General features: G+C 35.9%; 1 protein-coding gene across 8 annotated transcripts in view; it reads right to left on the bottom strand.

Annotated features, from left to right (window-relative positions):
* Nucleotides 1-18,920, bottom strand: part of EYA1 (EYA transcriptional coactivator and phosphatase 1) — a 350,015-nt gene that overhangs the window by 93,912 nt on the left and 237,183 nt on the right. For all 8 annotated transcript variants that reach the window (XM_073229681.1, XM_073229679.1, XM_073229677.1 and 5 more), the window contains 2 exons: nucleotides 1,465-1,547; nucleotides 861-1,047 (listed from right to left, as the gene is read on the bottom strand). In XM_073229681.1, the coding sequence (XP_073085782.1) occupies nucleotides 861-1,047; nucleotides 1,465-1,547 (270 nt within the window). The remainder of the gene's footprint in view (nucleotides 1-860; nucleotides 1,048-1,464; nucleotides 1,548-18,920) is intronic.

Genomic DNA, 18,920 nt, shown 5'->3' on the forward strand with positions numbered 1-18,920 from the left:
AAACTACCAAACTGAGCACAAAGTCACAGATGTGTCTCTCAATGTAAGACCATTTTACTCTGACTTGTAACAAAGAGCAGATCTTGGCTCTAAGAATAAAAGGCAAGAAGAACACTCTGCCTGTTAAATAACAGTTCATCTCATAATCCATGAAAGGAAAGACTACATACATAAAAAGTTAAGAAAAAGAGGTGAGAGGTATGAGAAAAAAATCTAAGAAATGTAGGTAAAGACTAAATTAATCTGAAGAGTTCCAGAAAGAACTAATGAGAGGAAGAAATATCAAAAACACAGTAGGAAAATTTGCAGAGATAGACTTTCATTGAAAGGGCCCATGGAGGGCTGTGCAGAAGTATGAAAACTGCTCATTCTCAGATATTGTTATGAAATTCATAGTAGGCTATGAACAGGAAAGGGTGAGCCAGGGGAATCACTGTTTTCCATGATCAATTCTTTCATGCAATTTGATTTTTTTGGAAAAATATTTAATGATGATAAACATTTAATCTGAAGTGAAATAATCTATTTTCATATTAAATAGAGCAAGTAATCAATAATTATAGTTAATAATCATAGCAATACCTTTACAGTAATGCATCTTAGAAGCTATACATGTATCTTGAGTATGCTTATAATAAAATTTCCATTTCATGTGCTTTTGAAGTTACACACTTCATACAAAGATTTTTAAGAAGATTAAAAATAGAAAGTTCATCCCAGATTATGCTGTTTGACTTATACTTAGGTCTTGCCAAAACTTGCAAAACTCTTCAACCATTGCATGAATATATGCTTGTAGAAAAATGCATTTAATCTACCAGAAATACAGCCTATAGGACTAATAAAGTGCACGTAATTACCTGCTGTGGGATCTGTAACTGCTTGGCTGGTGATGCCAGACGGTGGTTCCTGAAGCTGGTAAGTGGCATTTGTGGATGGCGTTGTTGGGCTGGTGTTGCTGCTCGTCATATAATGTGCTGGATATGGCGAGCTGTTATAATACTGTGCGTACTGACCCTGGCCGAAACTGGGATAAGATGGGTAGTCCTGCAAATCAAACCACACGAGAATAATCTGTCAGCATCCTGCTGCTTACTGATAACTTTTCCAAGTATGACTAAATATATGTGTGTTTCTGTGTCTTCTCTCAATTCACAAAGGAGCACACAAGCATATGCTGACTGAAGTGCTTAGACTTGCAAGCAAATTTTATGTAAGATCAGAAACACTCTTCATATCTCTTCTTTTCCATGATGCATTACTAGGTAAAATTAAACCAATACGAAAACCAAAAAACTCACCATATGAGACTGTTAGAAGGGACTTTTAGAAGAAAAAATATATATTAAGAGGCTTAGGTAAGCTCTCACTTATAGTGTAATATAAACAGATCTTTCTTTATATAAGAAAATCATCTGTTGCATTTAATTTTTTTTCTGAAGTTAAATTGGCTCTTAAAATTACCTGCTGTGAACTGTTAAATCCAGAGGAATTTGTGAGTGAATTATTCCCTGTATATAATCCTGATGATGTTGTAAAACTGCTACCTAAAAAAAATGGAAAGAAACATGGTTGACTGAACTTTGCAGAATAATGTGCCTATAGGAAATTATTATTTAGATAAAGCAAAGTTAGGTTATTATTATTTAGATACAGCAAATGCATCTGGTTTTTCTTCAAAACCAGAATCCACTGCCATGGCAAAAATTCTGTTCTCTTAAAATGGCTGACAAGTTTAGTTCCACTATATTACTAACAATTAAAGAGTAAAGAGGTTTAAACTTCTAAGGACGTGAATAACTCATATAAACTACAGGCAAAATCAGACATTTGTGCAAAAACATTAGACATGAGCTTTCTATTTTTATTTGTAAAACAAGGATTTTTTTATATCTTTACATTAAATGTGCTTAATGTAAAATGATGAGATAGAACTCAAACTACAGGCAAAATTAGACATCTGTGTAGAAACATTAGACAGCTTTCCATTTTAATTTGTAAAACACACAAGGATTTTTTATATCTTTATATTATATGTGCTTAATGTAAAATGATGAGATCAGATTAGATGATCTTTAGAGTTCTTGCAAAGTCAAAATCTATGATGCTACTATAAAGAACTTAAAATGCTTTCAGGCTTGTGCTTGGCATTATAAGAGCCCATTGAAAAAACTGATTATTTTATTTTACAGAAGAAAAAATGTTAGCACTTGAATTATTCGATTAAAAAAGGTCAAAGAGGAAGATAATCAATGTTTGATGTTTTACATGTCTAGGAAACACTGTATTTATTGAAGGTCTGAATATGTTCAACAACAAACACCCTCGGATATAAACATACGAGCACATCTTAGTTCCTTCCTCCACTTAATAAACTATCTTATTGTTTAATTATGCAAAGCAACAATATACTATTTTTGTTAATTTTACTGGCAAAGATTTTTGGAAAGACAATATCGTGGGTTGGCAAATGTGGAAAAAAAATGTCATTCATCGCCGCAAAACAGGAATTTAAATAGCACAATCTTTCCATTGGACTAGTCTGTCAATGACTAAGAAATTTTGTATATCATTTAACCCAGCCAGATATTTACTCTAAGGAAAAAAAGTAGGGATTTATACAAGGAAATAGTTAGTAAAGATGTTCTTCAGTGTTGTTTCTAATAACAAAACATAGAAAGCATCCCCAAATAGGTGTTATTCAGAAAATGGAGCACTATGAAGCTGCTGAAAGAGTATTATAATGGTGTATAATGACCTCGGGAAAATGTTCATACTATATTATTAAAGTAAAAACTAAAATACCAAAAAATGTTTTTGGTGATCTCACTCAAAATATTTTTAAAAGCATAAAACATTTTAAAAAGCACAGAAATCTCAGAAATGTTATTTATGGAGGAGTACAATCATTAGTCTCATAATATTCATGAAGCCAATGCACATTTAAAAATTTTCTACTCAGAACCTGTGCTGTTTCTATAAATAGAAAGACCATTTTTAAAAATTTTAATTTTATGGCAAATGAGTGGTATAGGCAATAAATGTAGGGGGGAAGTTTCATCGCGAACCAGCTATTCACAGATTCCTTCACGTATGATGCGACAGTCAGTATGTGTCAATTATTTACTTACTACCGAACATTTAAATGCTGGCTGATGAGTCAGAAAACATAGTTTCCAGTTCATCACTTATGAGCTGTTTGGACTTTGGACAAATCATCTACTCTAAGATATAACTTCCTTATCTGCAAAAACTCTTAAACAGCTCAAATGAGGCAATGTTTTAGAAAGCCCAAAGAACTATCTACAATATCACACAAATGTTAGGAACTATTAGTTTCTTCCAGTAAACATTTCTAAAATTTCTCAGTATATTTATGTATGTCTTCCCCTTTCTACTTTTCCAAACCAGATAAATACAGCAGTCTCTTTGCTTATCTAAAATTTTTTTCCTATTTATCAAGCATAACTTTGAAAACTTGATCCAAGGATTTGTTATTTTTATTAAGAAGGGAAAATATTTCCAAAGATGGTTTCAAATTTAGTTATCACACAGATTAAATTTGAGTTTCTTAATTTTTATCTTTAGGGAATACTCACTGTTCAAAGTTCCCAGAACACCTGTCACAGATAAGAAGAGAGCTCTCACACTAATATTTATTCCACTGTGAGCACTTGGGTCTCGTGAGACCAGCTTCCCATATAAATGCTCATTTGCATGTGGCAATCACATACTTATTAAACATGTATTAAATTCTGGGCCCATGGTGATAATTACAAGGGGATAAAAAGATGACTAAGACATAGTTGTGGATCTCGCAGGACTTACCAGATTGACATCAGTTTTATAATTGGACTTCACGGGCATATGACTCACAGTTGATGTATTGGTAGATCAGCAAATAATTAATATTAATATTATATATAAAGCAAAGCAAACTTATAATGAGCATGTAAAAAACTTCCTGAACATACATTTTAAATTTCTTTTGGATGATATCAACATGAATATCAATGTATTTTTTAACTATTATATACACTTGATAGGAAAAATTACTTTGGGTTATAACTTGTTATTTCCATTTAAACTACACAGCTTTAGGTTATGACTTGCTACTTTCATTTATACTACACATTTTTGAACAGTAAATACTAACCTCAGTAATCCCTAACCACTAAGAAAATGAATAATATACAGAAAATATACTTTTTAAGTGGACGTTTTCATTCCATAAGTTATTCCTTGGAACAAAGTAGAAAAAGGCATGGAAGCTATACTGGCACACAGAGGCCACTGAGGTATGAGGTATGCCCAAGTAAATCACAGTTCAGTACTCTAAATGGTACCCAAGTGACTTTCCAGACCTAACGCTACTTCTAAGACTGTACAATAGCTGGACTTCAACGTAAGTTATACTCATTTACTGGCTGACTACAGGCTGAGATTCCATTCCATTTAGTATGCTAGAGCAGGAGCTTAATGGCACTCCAGTGGCCTAGGACACTGAATGCAACTTCCAAAAGGATCTAACTTACTTCAGGATGAGGTGCATATATTAGGGAATCAGGCTCAGGCAATATCAATGCTTCATCACCAGAATCAGTTTTGCAGGGCCACCCCACCAGCCTTCATGGAAGACTTAAAGAAAGAGAACTCTAATTTAGTCTAGCCACCAGCCCTGGATTTCTGCCACAGCCTCCTTTCCACTTCCCTGCCCACCCACACCTGGTTCCTTCAGTTCACCTGCCACAAAGGCACGGAAACGGTTGCTCTAATGTGCGTATCTTTTCACTCCCCTCCTTACAAAGGTAACTGTTAGAGGCTCCCTATTGCCCTTAGGAGAGAATTTAAACTCATTACCAGGACTTTGTTAGCCCTGGTCTGGCTCCAGCTTCTCTCTTGGATTTCTTTGGTCTCTTCCCAGTAACTCCAACTGCATGCATCCCCTTAATTTCAGGGAGGCAATGCGCAGTTCTCAAGGCTACTCTTTGCACTTGACTTCCTCCCATTGTATCCTGGCTAATTTCTAATCAATGTCACAATTCAGCATGAACTAGAAAGCCTTTTCCTCAGAAAAAAACCTTCCTGAATTCCTCTTCTCTTTCCTCCTAAAGCTGGGTACTGACTCTACCTATGAATGATATGCATATACTATATACATAGAGCTATTATGTACATATTAACATGTATACTCATGACTTACTAGTCAGTATTTAAGCTAATTAGCATCAATTAATCAGTAATCAGTTAAGCAGTTAACACAAATTAACAAATACTAATTATATTTAAACTAATTAGTCCTTTCCCTATCAAGTGGGCTTAAAAGAAACCTTAGAGCTTATTAAATAACTAGACATTTATAGTCAACTTATACAAATATCCCCAGCATTTGTGTATTAGACAAATTATACAATTTACAATACAAGTTATACATATTATAATAACACTAAAAATAGATAACATCCTTTGAGTACTTACTATACATTAGGGGTATGTTCACCTTTCACATGCTTATCTGTACTCCACAACAACTCAGCACTGTAGCAAGCATCAATATTCCCATTTTTTAGGTAAGAAAACAGAGGGTTAAGACAATACAACTTCCCATGGGGTACAAGTGAAATTCAAACATAGCTCTGTCTTGTTTCAAAGTCTATACAATGTTCTCTCATGCCCTCTTAACCTATTCTATATTGCCTTATGAAATTCACTAAAGTTTTCTTTTCTATAGGATTAAGAAAAATTTATTGGAAGTAAAATAGAAGTGACAAGAATAAATAACTGTACTTAAAATTTATTGACTGGTAACTCTTAGCCAGGCCCACATAAAGTATTTTATATTTTATAGCTCACTGAGCCCTCACAACACCCATGAGGTACATACTATTATATCCCATTTTACAGATGAACAAACTGTCCAAGATTATAAATAAATATGATAGACCTGGGATTCAATTCCAGGCCAGCTGGCTCCAGAGTTGAAGCTCTTAATCTCCATAGCATACTTCCTCTCAAAGTAAGTAGGGTTTTTTTTTTTTTTTGCATACACATTTTTTTTGAACCAACATATTCAACATATGGCTAATAAATGACCACAGAATTATCAGAAGGTGCTTTTTAAAAGGCACATATCTGGGCTCCTCTTCACAGAGAGGAATCACCGTGTTGTTGAGGCAGGAGCAGGAGGGTGTGCTCTGAAAGTCCTCAGGTTTGCCAAACACTTATATAGGACCTAGTTTTTAGTACCACTATGTTTTATTTAGTACCAATTCAGTAGGTGTTTCAGCAACTGCTTAAAAAACATGTAACCAGTACAAGCTTTCTTTTTCTACTAAGAAAGTAATCACACTCATCAAGCATTCATGGAATGGAAGTTTCTTCAAGCTATTGTCGGGGTTTGATCCTTAAACTGGGCTAAAGCTTATAGGGAGTAGAGGGCCCCTCTTTGATAGTGAACCTGATGCAGCTCTGGTGCCAATACTATCAGATGCGTCTCCGTGAAGCTGAGAGCACCACAAAGCAAATGCAAAACAGCAATGGCGACGCTCCCCAGAAAGCTTAGCTGCTAAACCCACGTCCTGCTCTCTGCCACCCAGCAGCTGCCGCACACCAGACTCGAACGTGGACATTATAAAGGAGAAAGGGCAAGATATAACCAGGAAAAACAGGCTTCTTTCTCCATTAGGATCAAGTCACTGGAGTAAACTGTAAGATTTATATTACAGATCTGAGTTGTTTATATAATCTTACGAAGTTGAGTGATTTATAAGAGTCTTCACTTACAATTTTAGGTCACAGAGTGAAGCTTAGTATTAAGAATCCCTTCACCAAAACAATAGAGAAGTATTTTCCTTCTTCAAGACAAATGACTTTACATGAAAAATCACCTCTAGATACATTAAAAACAAACTCTTATAAATGCAAAGATACATATACTTATGTACCTGGGCCTGAAGATGGGAGTTGGGGTCTGGGGTGGGGAGTTTGGGACGGATGTGCTGAGGACAGGACTATGCTCCCACCCAGAGCCCACTGGATTAACATTGTGGGGCCACTGTTAGCCTGAAAACTCTTCTTGCACCTTTTATTTAATGCTTCCGTCTATTCTATCAGTCCCATGCCACATCCTTCAAGGCCTAGCTTAAGTCCTTTCTTTCCTGACTATTCCTCTCTGCGCAGATTTCACCTTCTGGTAATTCTAGCTACAAATAACTGATATCATAAACAACCTCATTACAACAATACTAAACAAGCCCTCGTCAGTCTTGTTTTCATCCTACCATAAGTTACTTCAGTTTGTGTGTCACATTTACCCTGCCCGCCTTAGTTAGAGATGGATAAACTGTATCTGACGCAAGCCTCTGATGGGTCTCATCTAGGTTCAAGAGTGAGACAGAACTGGGGCTTGAGAATTCAGTCCATTGTGGTAAGTGATAAAAGGGGTCTGGCGAGAATAAGACCAACATAAAGAATCAGATTAGGGACAGGAGGAAGCATTTCTATAACTTTTTATTTTTTGGTGGTGATGGGCAGTTTGGAAGGGAGACTTGAAGGCCAACTGGTATCAGGAGAGAAAAATCTCTCTCAACATCCTCTTTGTTCAGCAATGAAAAAGAGAATAAAGAAAGGAAAAACAAATATGAATTATGTTATTTCTCAGATCTAGAGGGCACACACTTTGCTGTTTGGTAAACTAGATGGTGTAAGAAGGCTTATCTTAAAAAAATCACAATCACTAGTTTTAAATTAAAATTAAATGCAGAACCTATAAGTACCTTCTGGAAGGATTTAAAATAGTTCTGGGATTTAAAATATATCTCGATCTGGGCAATAGTTATAGGAATGTATATACATATCAAAATTCATCAAGCTGTACTCTAAGATTTGTGCATTTTATTGTGTGTACCTTAATTAAAAAATTAAGAAAAACTAAATATTTCTGAGTCTCCAGAAAGAAAACCCACCAAAGTTTTACATCAAATGAAATCTTAAATTGTCTATCATATATTTTGAACAGCTCATAAAATCTCACTGAGTGTAGATCTGAGCACCATAGACTTCAGAGATGGTACAAGGATGTCACATTTGTATATCACATGGGCATCCTAACAGAGCACTGACTTTTGGTATGATACAGGCCTCCTGAGAGGCTGACTATGTCAGCTCAGATATTGTAGTATTGTCGATATATTAATGAAAATTAGAGACTTACTTGCATGTGAAAAATTTCAAATTCAGAATGCAATAACTCCCATGTGTTAGGGGACATTTATTTATATTTCAGTATTTCCACATCTGTTTCCTCAGGTTATTTCCCATATAAGTACACGAGGTAGCTGAGGCAGGATTCTTGTCATTTTCTATGTCTCAGAGAGAATGGTAATTTCCTTGTCCAAGGATTCCCAGCTAGTGAACGATCATTATTCTCACTTCTAGGACACTGTTTTCTACTCTACCATGCTGAATCTGCCTTTTAGATTTTCTGATTCAGTTACATCAAAAGTGAATTGTATATTATGAAATGTGGTATTAATTTTTGTCACAAGCATCACAGACACACACAGGGTAGAGACAAGTCCCCTGATAAATTTAATAAATATATTTGGAAGCAAACTATCTCACTTCTAAAAGACTTCTTCATTGTAACTCACTTTTAGGCTAGTAAATAATTTTAGAAGTAAATTATATAAAGTTGCCCAGGATAGCGTATCACAAAGATTTTACTTTCTTCTTGTCACTGACAGGGGTTCCTACAGAGAGAGGGTGGTGGTCTTGTCAACCGTAACAAACAAGAAACAGTCTTACTAGAAGACCTTGTGTGGGCCACCCAGTTCTATAGATGCTAAGCAATTGCAATTAAAAAATAAACCAACTCCTTAAAACCTTTAGTGATAAACCCCTTGTATTTTTCCATAGTTAAGAACCCAGTCTATATTGATATATAACATAATTTAAAACATTAAATCAAAGTTTTTTGTGTGATCTAACCTGGAGAACATTATACAGCTATAACTTCAAAACACTTAAGAAAAAAAAAAGGGTAACGTGTAGGTCAAAGGTCTACTTCACAGAGAACAAGGACTCACATTAAAAACCAGAATCCCAGCCAACATAAGAATGCTGGACCTGCTGGGGCCTGTCTGTACTTCCCATGTTTTAGAGCGTTTTCTAGCACTTACTGGGCAAGCAGGATGCTATCTGTCCCTCGTGTATTTTCACAGAAGTCCATTTGCTTTCCTTGCCTGGCCTCTTTGCCATGGGCTATGTCCATCATCGGGTGCGATCTATGTGGCAGAAGTTAGCACAGATCCCCAGGGAAAAGCCTCCAAAGGCCAGATGGGCTATTTAAAACCGAAGTTTCCCCCCTTCTTTATATGAAGGATTTCAAATGACTAGGCTTTTATATTCCAAAAAGCATTTTTAACTTAGGTAATAAAGATGGCAAACCTTTTACATTTCCCTGTCTCAATTTATATATATTTTAATTAAAAAACTCATCTAGACAATAAAATTGGTATTGATCACTGATTAATTATTGCTATAACTGGATTTCAAAAGACCTTCATACAGTTTTCAACACTTGTCACTTGAAATAGCACAAGATACCATAAGAACTGAAATGGAATATTATTTTAGAAAAATCAACGTAAGCAAAAAAAGAAAAATTCTAGAGTGCAAAAGGCCACAAACTAAAATATAAATATGAGCAGATTGGCAAAGCAATTAAAGATGAATTTTGAACATCAGTAGAAGCTGCACTAGGTGTTCTTCAGTTCCAATTCTGTCAGGTCATTTTATGCCAGAAAGTGCAGATCGCAAATGCTTTATTATAGTAGATTATAAAAAAAGTTGAAGATATATTTTCTATTTTCTTAAAAGCATAATTTTGGAGTCTATTGATTCCCCATTTGAGAAATAAGTAATGAAAAACTTTTAACAGTACATTTTGCTAAGCAGATCTGAGGTTTTATGCAATTACTGCACCAAAACACTTTGGCTATACATTCGAAAAGCTACAGACAGAACAAAGGGAACAAGGGTGGTTTCCCTTATTCGGTTATTACTGGCTATTAGATCATTTCCACTTCATAATGAACCCCAAATAAGTGAGGCACAAAGTTACAACGTTGTCCACCCTGCCACACACCCTTTGACAAACCTCTGCTCTATTTATTGTTTCTCCTCACTGGTTTGAACCCCAATCTCTTTAACAGAACAAACAACATAATATACAAAGAGGGAGTTAAAATTTTCTTTTCTACATGAGAGCAATAAAGCCTAAAGGAAAATAAACAAAGTGGAATTTCCAGAGGCCTCTGGGTTTCGTGCATGTGCATCTGTGTAGCTGCCCCCCCCCCCCCCCCGATCTATCATGGCGAATCCTGACACCTTCTCAGTGCAGAATGACAGGAATGTCCTGCACTATCACTGGGCAATAAAACACTCACAAAAGCATTCTCTCCCGCTACCCAATTCTGTGAAATGTCCGATCAGCTCCACCTACCAGTATGGATGCAAGGGGAGACAGAGTTGAACATACTATGGTAAGAAACTGACTAAGGTTTTGATCATGCTGAATTCCAAATTCATTTCTCCAAATGAAGAGAACAAGTCTTTGTGAATCTTAATTTCTAACTTTCACTGTGGCATAGACCACTCTGCCTCTGACAAACATCTGTATATTTTAGACATACTGTAAGACCCTGGAGATGAACACAGGGGTGATGGTGATCACTGCCTGAAGCTCTCTAGCATCAACAGAACTAAGTTATCATGGAAAACTGGGCTTTCCCCAAAGCTGAGACTTAACCAGTGAAGTGACCCAACCAAATTTTAATTTTTCATGTGCAAAAATCTTTTGCACTTCCTGATTGCTAAATAAATGTCATTTTCTTCCTATGGCTCAGCCTCAAAATTATGAACACAGTGTTTGCTGTGGCAGATAGAACTGTAAGTCTGTATTTCATGGAATATAGTAATAAAGGAATAGTGATACCAGAAACAGTTTAGGAACCTGCATTAAAAAAAAATTGTAACTAAACTTGTTTATGACACACTGGGCAGATGTTCTGTGAAACTGGTCAATAAAGACTGAAGCAATTTCCCCTAAGCAGTTTTCTTACTCTTGGTACATGTATGTACACAACATCCCCTCTTCACTCTAGCTGTCAGAGCCTTTTATTGGTGAGCAGTACTGAAAATACTACCTAGGCCATTTGCACAAATGACCCCGGGATCTCCAGGCACCCTTCATCCATCCACACTCACCCACTCAGATAACTCATTAACATAAGGTTTGCCAATGTTGTGTGAAGAAAAAAGGTTCTTACTTTTAAAAACACCATTCCAAAACTTCTTTCAAAATCACTGAGGCTAACCCTGGGAGCAGGAAGGTGTGAAAAACAAACAGCAATGATTCCACCTCCAGTGGGTGAACTCTACAGTTGTCTACAAACATTTTGTCTTCCTCAGATCTATTTCTAATCTTTCACTGGATGTACAAAAGAGATAATTAAAGAAAAAATGAAATTTTCTAGTGATAGTGCAGCAAAAGTGAAAGCAATCAGATTCTCCAGTCTCTGAGGGTTTACTTCATAAGTTTTCAGTATTACTGTATATAAAATGAAAATCTGGTAGTTCTTTGGCTTTAAATGGCATGTGTTAGATCCATGGAAGCTTGCAATAATAAAAGCATTGAACATTGGAGCTGGAAGGACCCAGAAAGGTCACCTGGACCAAATGAGGGCACCAAGGCTGTCCTAGTTCACAAGACTTGGCAATGGCAAAAGGCCTACAAACTGCCAAGTAAATCTGACCCTTAAGTGCCATGAAATGGCTAAAGTAAAGACATTGCTCAGAAATGAGTTCTCAAAATAAATTTTTTATGGAACTTCATGAGCTGCTATGTTTGACTTGTTCTCTTGCTAATTGTGTAAAGCAATGTCTCAGTTATTTAAAGAGCAAATCTGCCCTTCAGAAAATAAAGGCATACCTCATTTTATTACGCTTTATTACACTTAGCAGGTTTTTCCAACAGCACTTGCTCATTTCATGTCTCTGTGACACAATTTGGTAATTCTTGCATTGTTTCAAACTTCTCACCATTATATCTGTTACTGACCTCTGATCAATAATCTTTGGTCTGACTATTGTAATTGTTTTGCGGTGCACAAACCAGGCCCCTATGAAACAATGACTTCTGATAAATGTGCGTGTGTTCCAACACCTCCATGACTGCCGTTTCCCCACCTCTCTTCCTCTCCTCAGGACTCCCTGTGCCTTGAGACACAGTGATATTGAAATTAGGCCAATTAATAATCCTACAGTGGCCAGTAAGTGTACAAGTCAAAGGAAGAATCACAGGTTTCTCACTTTAAATTAAAAGCTAGAAATAATTCAACTTAATGAGAAAAACATGTCAAAAGCTGAGATAGGCTGAAAGCTAGGCCTCCTGCACCAAACAGCCAAGTTGTGAATACAAAGGAAAAGAGTTTTTTGAAGGAAATTGAAAGCACTACACCAGCAAGCACATGAATAATAAGAAAGCAAAACAGCCTTGTTGCTAATATGGAGAAAGTTTTAGTGGTCTGGATAGAAGATCAAACTAGTCACATTCCCACAAGCCAAAGCCTAATCCAGAGCAAGGCCAAAACTGTTCAATTCTACAAAGGCTCAGAGAGGTGAGGAAGCTGTGGAAGAACAGTTTGAAGGTAGCAGAGGTTGGTTCTTGAGGCTGAAGGAAAGAAGTGTTTTTTGCAACATAAAAGTACAAGCACTGATAGAGACACTGTGGCAAGTTATCAAAAAAAAAAGCCTAGCTAAGATAATTAATGAAGATGGCTACTCTAAACAGATTTTCAATGTAGACCAAACAAACAAACAACCTTTATATTGGAAGAAGATGCCATCTAGGACTTTCTATGGACAGCTCAATGCCTGGCTTCAAAGCTTCAAAGGACAGGCTGGACTCTTTTGTTAGGGGCTAATGCAGCTGATAATTTAATTTGAAGCCAATGCTCATTTACCATTCCAAAAATCCTGGGGCCCTTAAGAATGATGCTACAACTACTCTGTCTGTGTTCTATAAACAAACAGCCTGGATGACAGGACATTTGTTTGTGACATGGTTCACTGAATATTTTAAGCCCACTATTAGACCTACTGCTTAGGAAAAAAAAATTACTTTCAAAGTATTACTGTTCATTGGCAATGTGTCTGGCCACAAGATCTGATAGAGATGTGTAAGATTAATGTTGCTGCTCCTGCCTGCTAATGCAACATCCATTCTGCAGCCCATGGACCCAGGAGTCATTTCAACTCTCAAGTCTTATTGAAGAAACATAGTTTGTAAAGCTGTCACTGCCATAGATAGTAATTCCTCTGATGGATCTGGGCAAACAAATACTTCTGGAAAGGATTCACCATTGTAGATGCCATTAAAAACAATAATAATTAATAGGAAGAGGTCAAATTATCAACATGAACAGGAGTTTAGAAGAAGTTTATTCCAGCCCTCATGGGTGACTTTGAGAGGTTCAAAACTTCAGTAGAGGAAGTAACTGCAGATATGGAAGCAATAGCTAGAGAAGTAGAATCAGGAGTGGAACCTTAAGATGTGACTGAATTGCTGCAATCTCACGATAAAATGTTTATGGATGGGGAGTTGCTTCTTATGGATGGTTTCTTGAGATGGAATCTACTCCTGGTGAACAGACTATGGAGATTGTTGGAATGAAATTTAAAGCACTGGCTTTAAATGACCAGCTTCATTAGCCCTTAACAAGAAAGGCATTAGAACACTACTTTAGTTGATAAAACAGCGGTAGAGTTTGATAGGATTGACTCCAATTTAGAAAAAAGGTCTACTGGGAGTAAAATGCTATCAAACTACATCACACAACACAGAGAAACTGTGAAAGGAAGAGTCAATGGATGAGGAAAACTTCATTACTGTAGGAAATTACCACAGCCACCCCAGCCTTCAGCAACCACCACCCTGCTCAGTCCGCAGCCGTCCACATCGAGGCGAGGCCCTCCACCGGCAAAACCATTACAGCTTGCTGAGAGCTCAGATGATGGTCAGCAGTTTATAGTCATAAAGTATTTTTTATTAAAGTATGTACATTGTTTTCTAGACAGTGTTATTGTACAATTAACAAACTACAGTATAGTGGAAATATAACTTTTATATGCACTAGGAAACCAAAAAATTAATTTGATTCACTTTACGGGGGCAGTCTGGAAATAAACTGGCAATATCTTTGAGGTATGCCTGTGTACACTATAGACAACTGTCTTGTTGTTTTTTTTTCTTTTCTTAGTTTCCTATAAGAGCCTCCCCTATAGTTATTATAATTTAAGTGTATTACAACATGGCAGGGTCTGGCAGTTCTAAACCATTCTCCATTGTGATACATTCTTCAGCATTATTAGGTTCTTATCCTTTAAGGTTACTGTTCATGCTTATTGCAAGGATTAAATGACAATATACATAAAATAATGAGAATTGTCCTTGGCATGTAATAAGAACTGAATAACTGTAGGTTATTTTACTTTGTTGTACGGGTACTAGAGTTGTCCATGTCTATTACAGCAAAGCTTGTCACATCCTTACTTTCTTCCCTAATTTTGGTTCTGAACTAAACAATTTGGTATTTAAATGGCTACTCTTTCTCTTTTTCCACCAGTTCTTCTCAAAGTAGAGATGGGACTGCAAGGATTATTGAGGCACAGGGACTTGGATGACACCGCTTCATTTCCCACCACTGTACAACTCAATCTCTCTCTTTGTCGAGGGCCCTTCTGTGCATCCAACTCTTCCCCCCTCTTTCCAACACCCAGCACCACTGTTGCTGACTCAGCTTTCTCTCTGTCCCGATTTTTCTTCTTCGCATTCTTGGCTGTTTTCTCGTTTCTCCCTTAAGTTTATATCATGTGCAAACAGCCTGATGTTTGTTGATGGTGAGGTTTCTTTTTTGCCGGGACATTAGTTAGATCTGGCTCTTTATTTGTTGTGCTTATTTGGTTACTGGGTCCTTGGAGTACTCTTTGCTGGTAATATATATAATACTGTGTATGTATTATATTTTTTACATATATGTCATTGATCTTCTCCGAGGGAATGCGAGGGAGAGAGCACTTAGGTAATGGTTCCTAATTTGGAACTATTTCAGAAAGCTGGACAATAATAATTATTAAGAGTAACCACAAGGAGAGCAGAAAGATGAAGCGACCATTTCAGTTCTTACTATGTGCCAGATGCTGGTCACACTGGTTTACATGGAAAATCTCAATTCAATCTCCCAACACTACTGTGGTAGTAGATGATATTATCCCTATGTTAGAGATCAGGAAATGGAGATGTGAAGGAGTCAAGCCCTATGAGGAGCACCCACAGAGCAAGGGCTCGACAGTCTGACTCCAGAACTCACACTATTAACCAGAGTGCAAGATTTCACTGCACATTTAGTCCTGTCCTTCTAAGTCTGATAGAACCAAAGAGGTCACCATAAATTTTATTTAAATTCATCAGTATCACACAGTAAAATACATATTTCAGTTTGTTTGAATCATCAGGGTTACCAGACTATTTCTTCTAGTATTTTGAAATCCTATTATGAAATTCTAGTAGCTAAACTCTCTGAATAAATAATCTTCATTCCTTATATTTTTAAGGGTCGAAAAGAAAAGGTAGGTAAAATACTTCCAAATCATTAAAGTACATATACTCTCATCTGGATTCTAAAAATTTTTAATAGATGATATTGATATAAGCAAACATTACTTATTCATTACAGGTAAGAGAATTTGGAGAATTTTGGAAAGTAATTTTAGACATTGCAGAAATTTTTATATTGAAAAAGACATATTAAAAAAAGTACTCAAAGGTCAATAGAGTCCCATAAGACATAACACAAAATCATTTAATAACGGTGAAGCATTTTAACTTAGTGAATTTAATATTTAAATACATATTAATCAGAATTTATTTATTCATATCTGGCCACAGGGATTCCATAGCATATTATATATCACTATCCATCACCACCCTGGAAAGTTAAGTTTCAAGTTGATAGCATATTATCTAGCTTTATATGTAAAAGTCATATTACATCTAATAATCTAAAATTCAGTCAAGCGCCATTATAGATATATCCACAGGCAATAACATCTCAGTCATGGAAAATGGGTTTTAAGATACCCCTGGAACTAGCATTCAACCAGAGGCCACACAAAAACACAAAAGATTTTAATGCACTAGCCAATGAGCCCAGGTGCAATGAAGCCTATGGGTAAAAAAGCCATTCTATATTTGGCCCTTATTTCTTCTTTAAAGAATTCTTTTCTTCCCCATTAGCTTTCTTTTCTCCTCCATTTCCACTCTTTTATTCTAACACTGTATTTATACTGATAGCTGGTTAGTCCTCTTAGGAGCTGTTTCTGCTGAATAAGCTTTTGATCTGAGAGGAGAGTAAGATGAAAATAACTCTCAAGTACAGTATTTCTCAAACTCTTTAATGTGCAGAACCAGTTTTTTTACCCTAATCCTTCCCAGAGTGACAATTTAGCAAAATACAAAAACAGTAATATACTACTAAAAGAATTCAACAAAAAAGAAAAAGACCTAGAAAGAGCACAAGTCCCATTTCTTAAAATTATTATTTAATTTAACCAACATAATGCTTACTATCAACCTACGCTAAAAGTTTCTAAATGCTTAACACTTAAAGCATTCTAAATGCTTTCTGGACTTAGCTCATTGCAGACTGGTAGCTGAGAGGCTGCAGATGGGTACAGGCCCAGAAAGCACACATTTAGGTAGCTCTCCACTCAGGAGTGCACTTCACCTGTTTCCTTCTGACCTTTAAAGACCTGCTTCTCCTCCAGGAGACCTGGGTGCCTGGCGGAGCCTGGTACCTAGCATGGTGCCCTGCTTATTTCCCTTACAGTTCTTGGAAGACTCTGTAATTGTCCAATTAGTTGCTTGCTGCCTACTGTCTCTCCCCTTCACAAATGAAAGCTCTAAAATCAGACCTTGTTTGCCTTATGATTCATTTCACTACTAAAGCCTAGGACTATGACATTCATTAATGAAGTCTCATCATCACTTTCTGTTCTTTTTATCCCTTTATTCAACCGATATTCAACATGTGTGGAAACATAGTTCTCTTCCAGGACAGCATTAAAGTTTTGGAATCAAGCATATAAGTAGCATCCTTCTGACAATACATGCTGTCTGTTGTAAGGTTGTTTTCATTCATAGATGCCAAATGTATCACAATTTTATAACTCAGGACTTTTATACCAAACGCTGAACAAAATACAAAAAAAATTAATGGATCTGGTCCCATATAATTTTAGTTTCTCCCATATAATTTTAGTTTCTTCCCCTTAAAAATAACAAACTGAAAGTATATCTACAAAATATCACAAAAGTTAGGGTGAGCATTTAATAATGTAAATTACTGTTGAATCATCATTACATTATATACTTGAAACCGATATATTGTATATAAAGCATATTTCAATAAAAGAAAGTTTAAGAACCTTTAATATAAGTTTAATATAAGAATAAGATGAAGATGAACACTGCCAAGGAAGAAAAGAAAAAAAAATGCTTTATCTTCTCAATTAAAAAAAAATGTGTATGAAAACATAGTAGTCTTATACCTACTGAAATGACAATTTTTTTACTATCCAATGTGTGCACACTAACACACAGCCCTTGTGTAAATATGTAACAAATACTTAAAGGAGATTAAAACAGTTTACCTAATAATTCCACACTTAAATGTATCCAAAGGAGATAACTAAAGATGCACATAAAATGTTCATAGCACTGTTCCAGATGTCCAATGGGAAACTGGTTAAATAAGATACACCTACGATACCATGCAGCCACTAAAATTATGTTGTAGAATAGAATTTATTGAGATTAAAAGATTTTCAAAATATATTTATTACTGTAAATACAGGTTGCAATATTATGTTATACAATATGGCCCCATACTGCATCATCTAGAAGAATATATATCAAAGTGATAATAAATGTATGGGATATTTGATTATAATTATTTTTGTTTTTTTGTATTTCTAATTTATCTGCAACAACTATTTTTAATGTAATAAAATATAAAAGACAAAAACTATAAAAAGAACCCCTTCAATCAAAAAGTAGTGATCAGGGAATTAATTCAATTATAGTTTGGCACTATTAAGAGGCCAAATATGATTTGTTAAACAGATGTGTACTAGTAACAACAATATATTAGGAGGATGCTTAAATTATGTGAGAACTATTTAATTATTTTGCATATGTGCTATTTATAGTAATTCCTATGTATTCTTGAAAACAGCTTTGACAGTGTAAACTTTCAGCTGTCCTTCCATCTGACTGTCACTTACATTATGTTTTGTCTATAGTTTCAACATCAGAATCCAGGGACTGGTCCTTGGAAGCAGTATCTTGAAGGTGCATTAAGTGGCTGTCAGGTTGATCCCCTGCTCTTTGGTCGATCATTTAATTAACACATATCCCATACTCTATTTCTAGAGCTCTAATGATGAAAATAAGGAACAGCCCTTTGAGAAGGTTGTTTGGTAGCACCAAGTACCAGAGGTTTTAGCATATATCAAACTACAACCACTTACATCAGTGACTTCGGGGATTTTTCATTCCTTTTCTTAATTGATAGAAGGAAAGGCAGAAAACTTCAATTTTTACAAAGAATTTTAGAGCTTTTTGAGATGAAACTCAGAGATCATTCTGTCTCTCAATATTACAAATGTGGAAACTCAACATTATAAATATGGAAACTTAGGCTTGGAGTTTGGGCAAGTGAAGAGCCAAACTAGAACCAGCATCTTGCCTCTGAGCTCAGCCCACTTTCCACCATCATCTACTAATGCAGAACATGGGA

This window comes from Manis javanica, chromosome 2 (assembly GCF_040802235.1).
Source record: "Manis javanica isolate MJ-LG chromosome 2, MJ_LKY, whole genome shotgun sequence".
Lineage (NCBI taxonomy): Eukaryota > Metazoa > Chordata > Mammalia > Pholidota > Manidae > Manis > Manis javanica.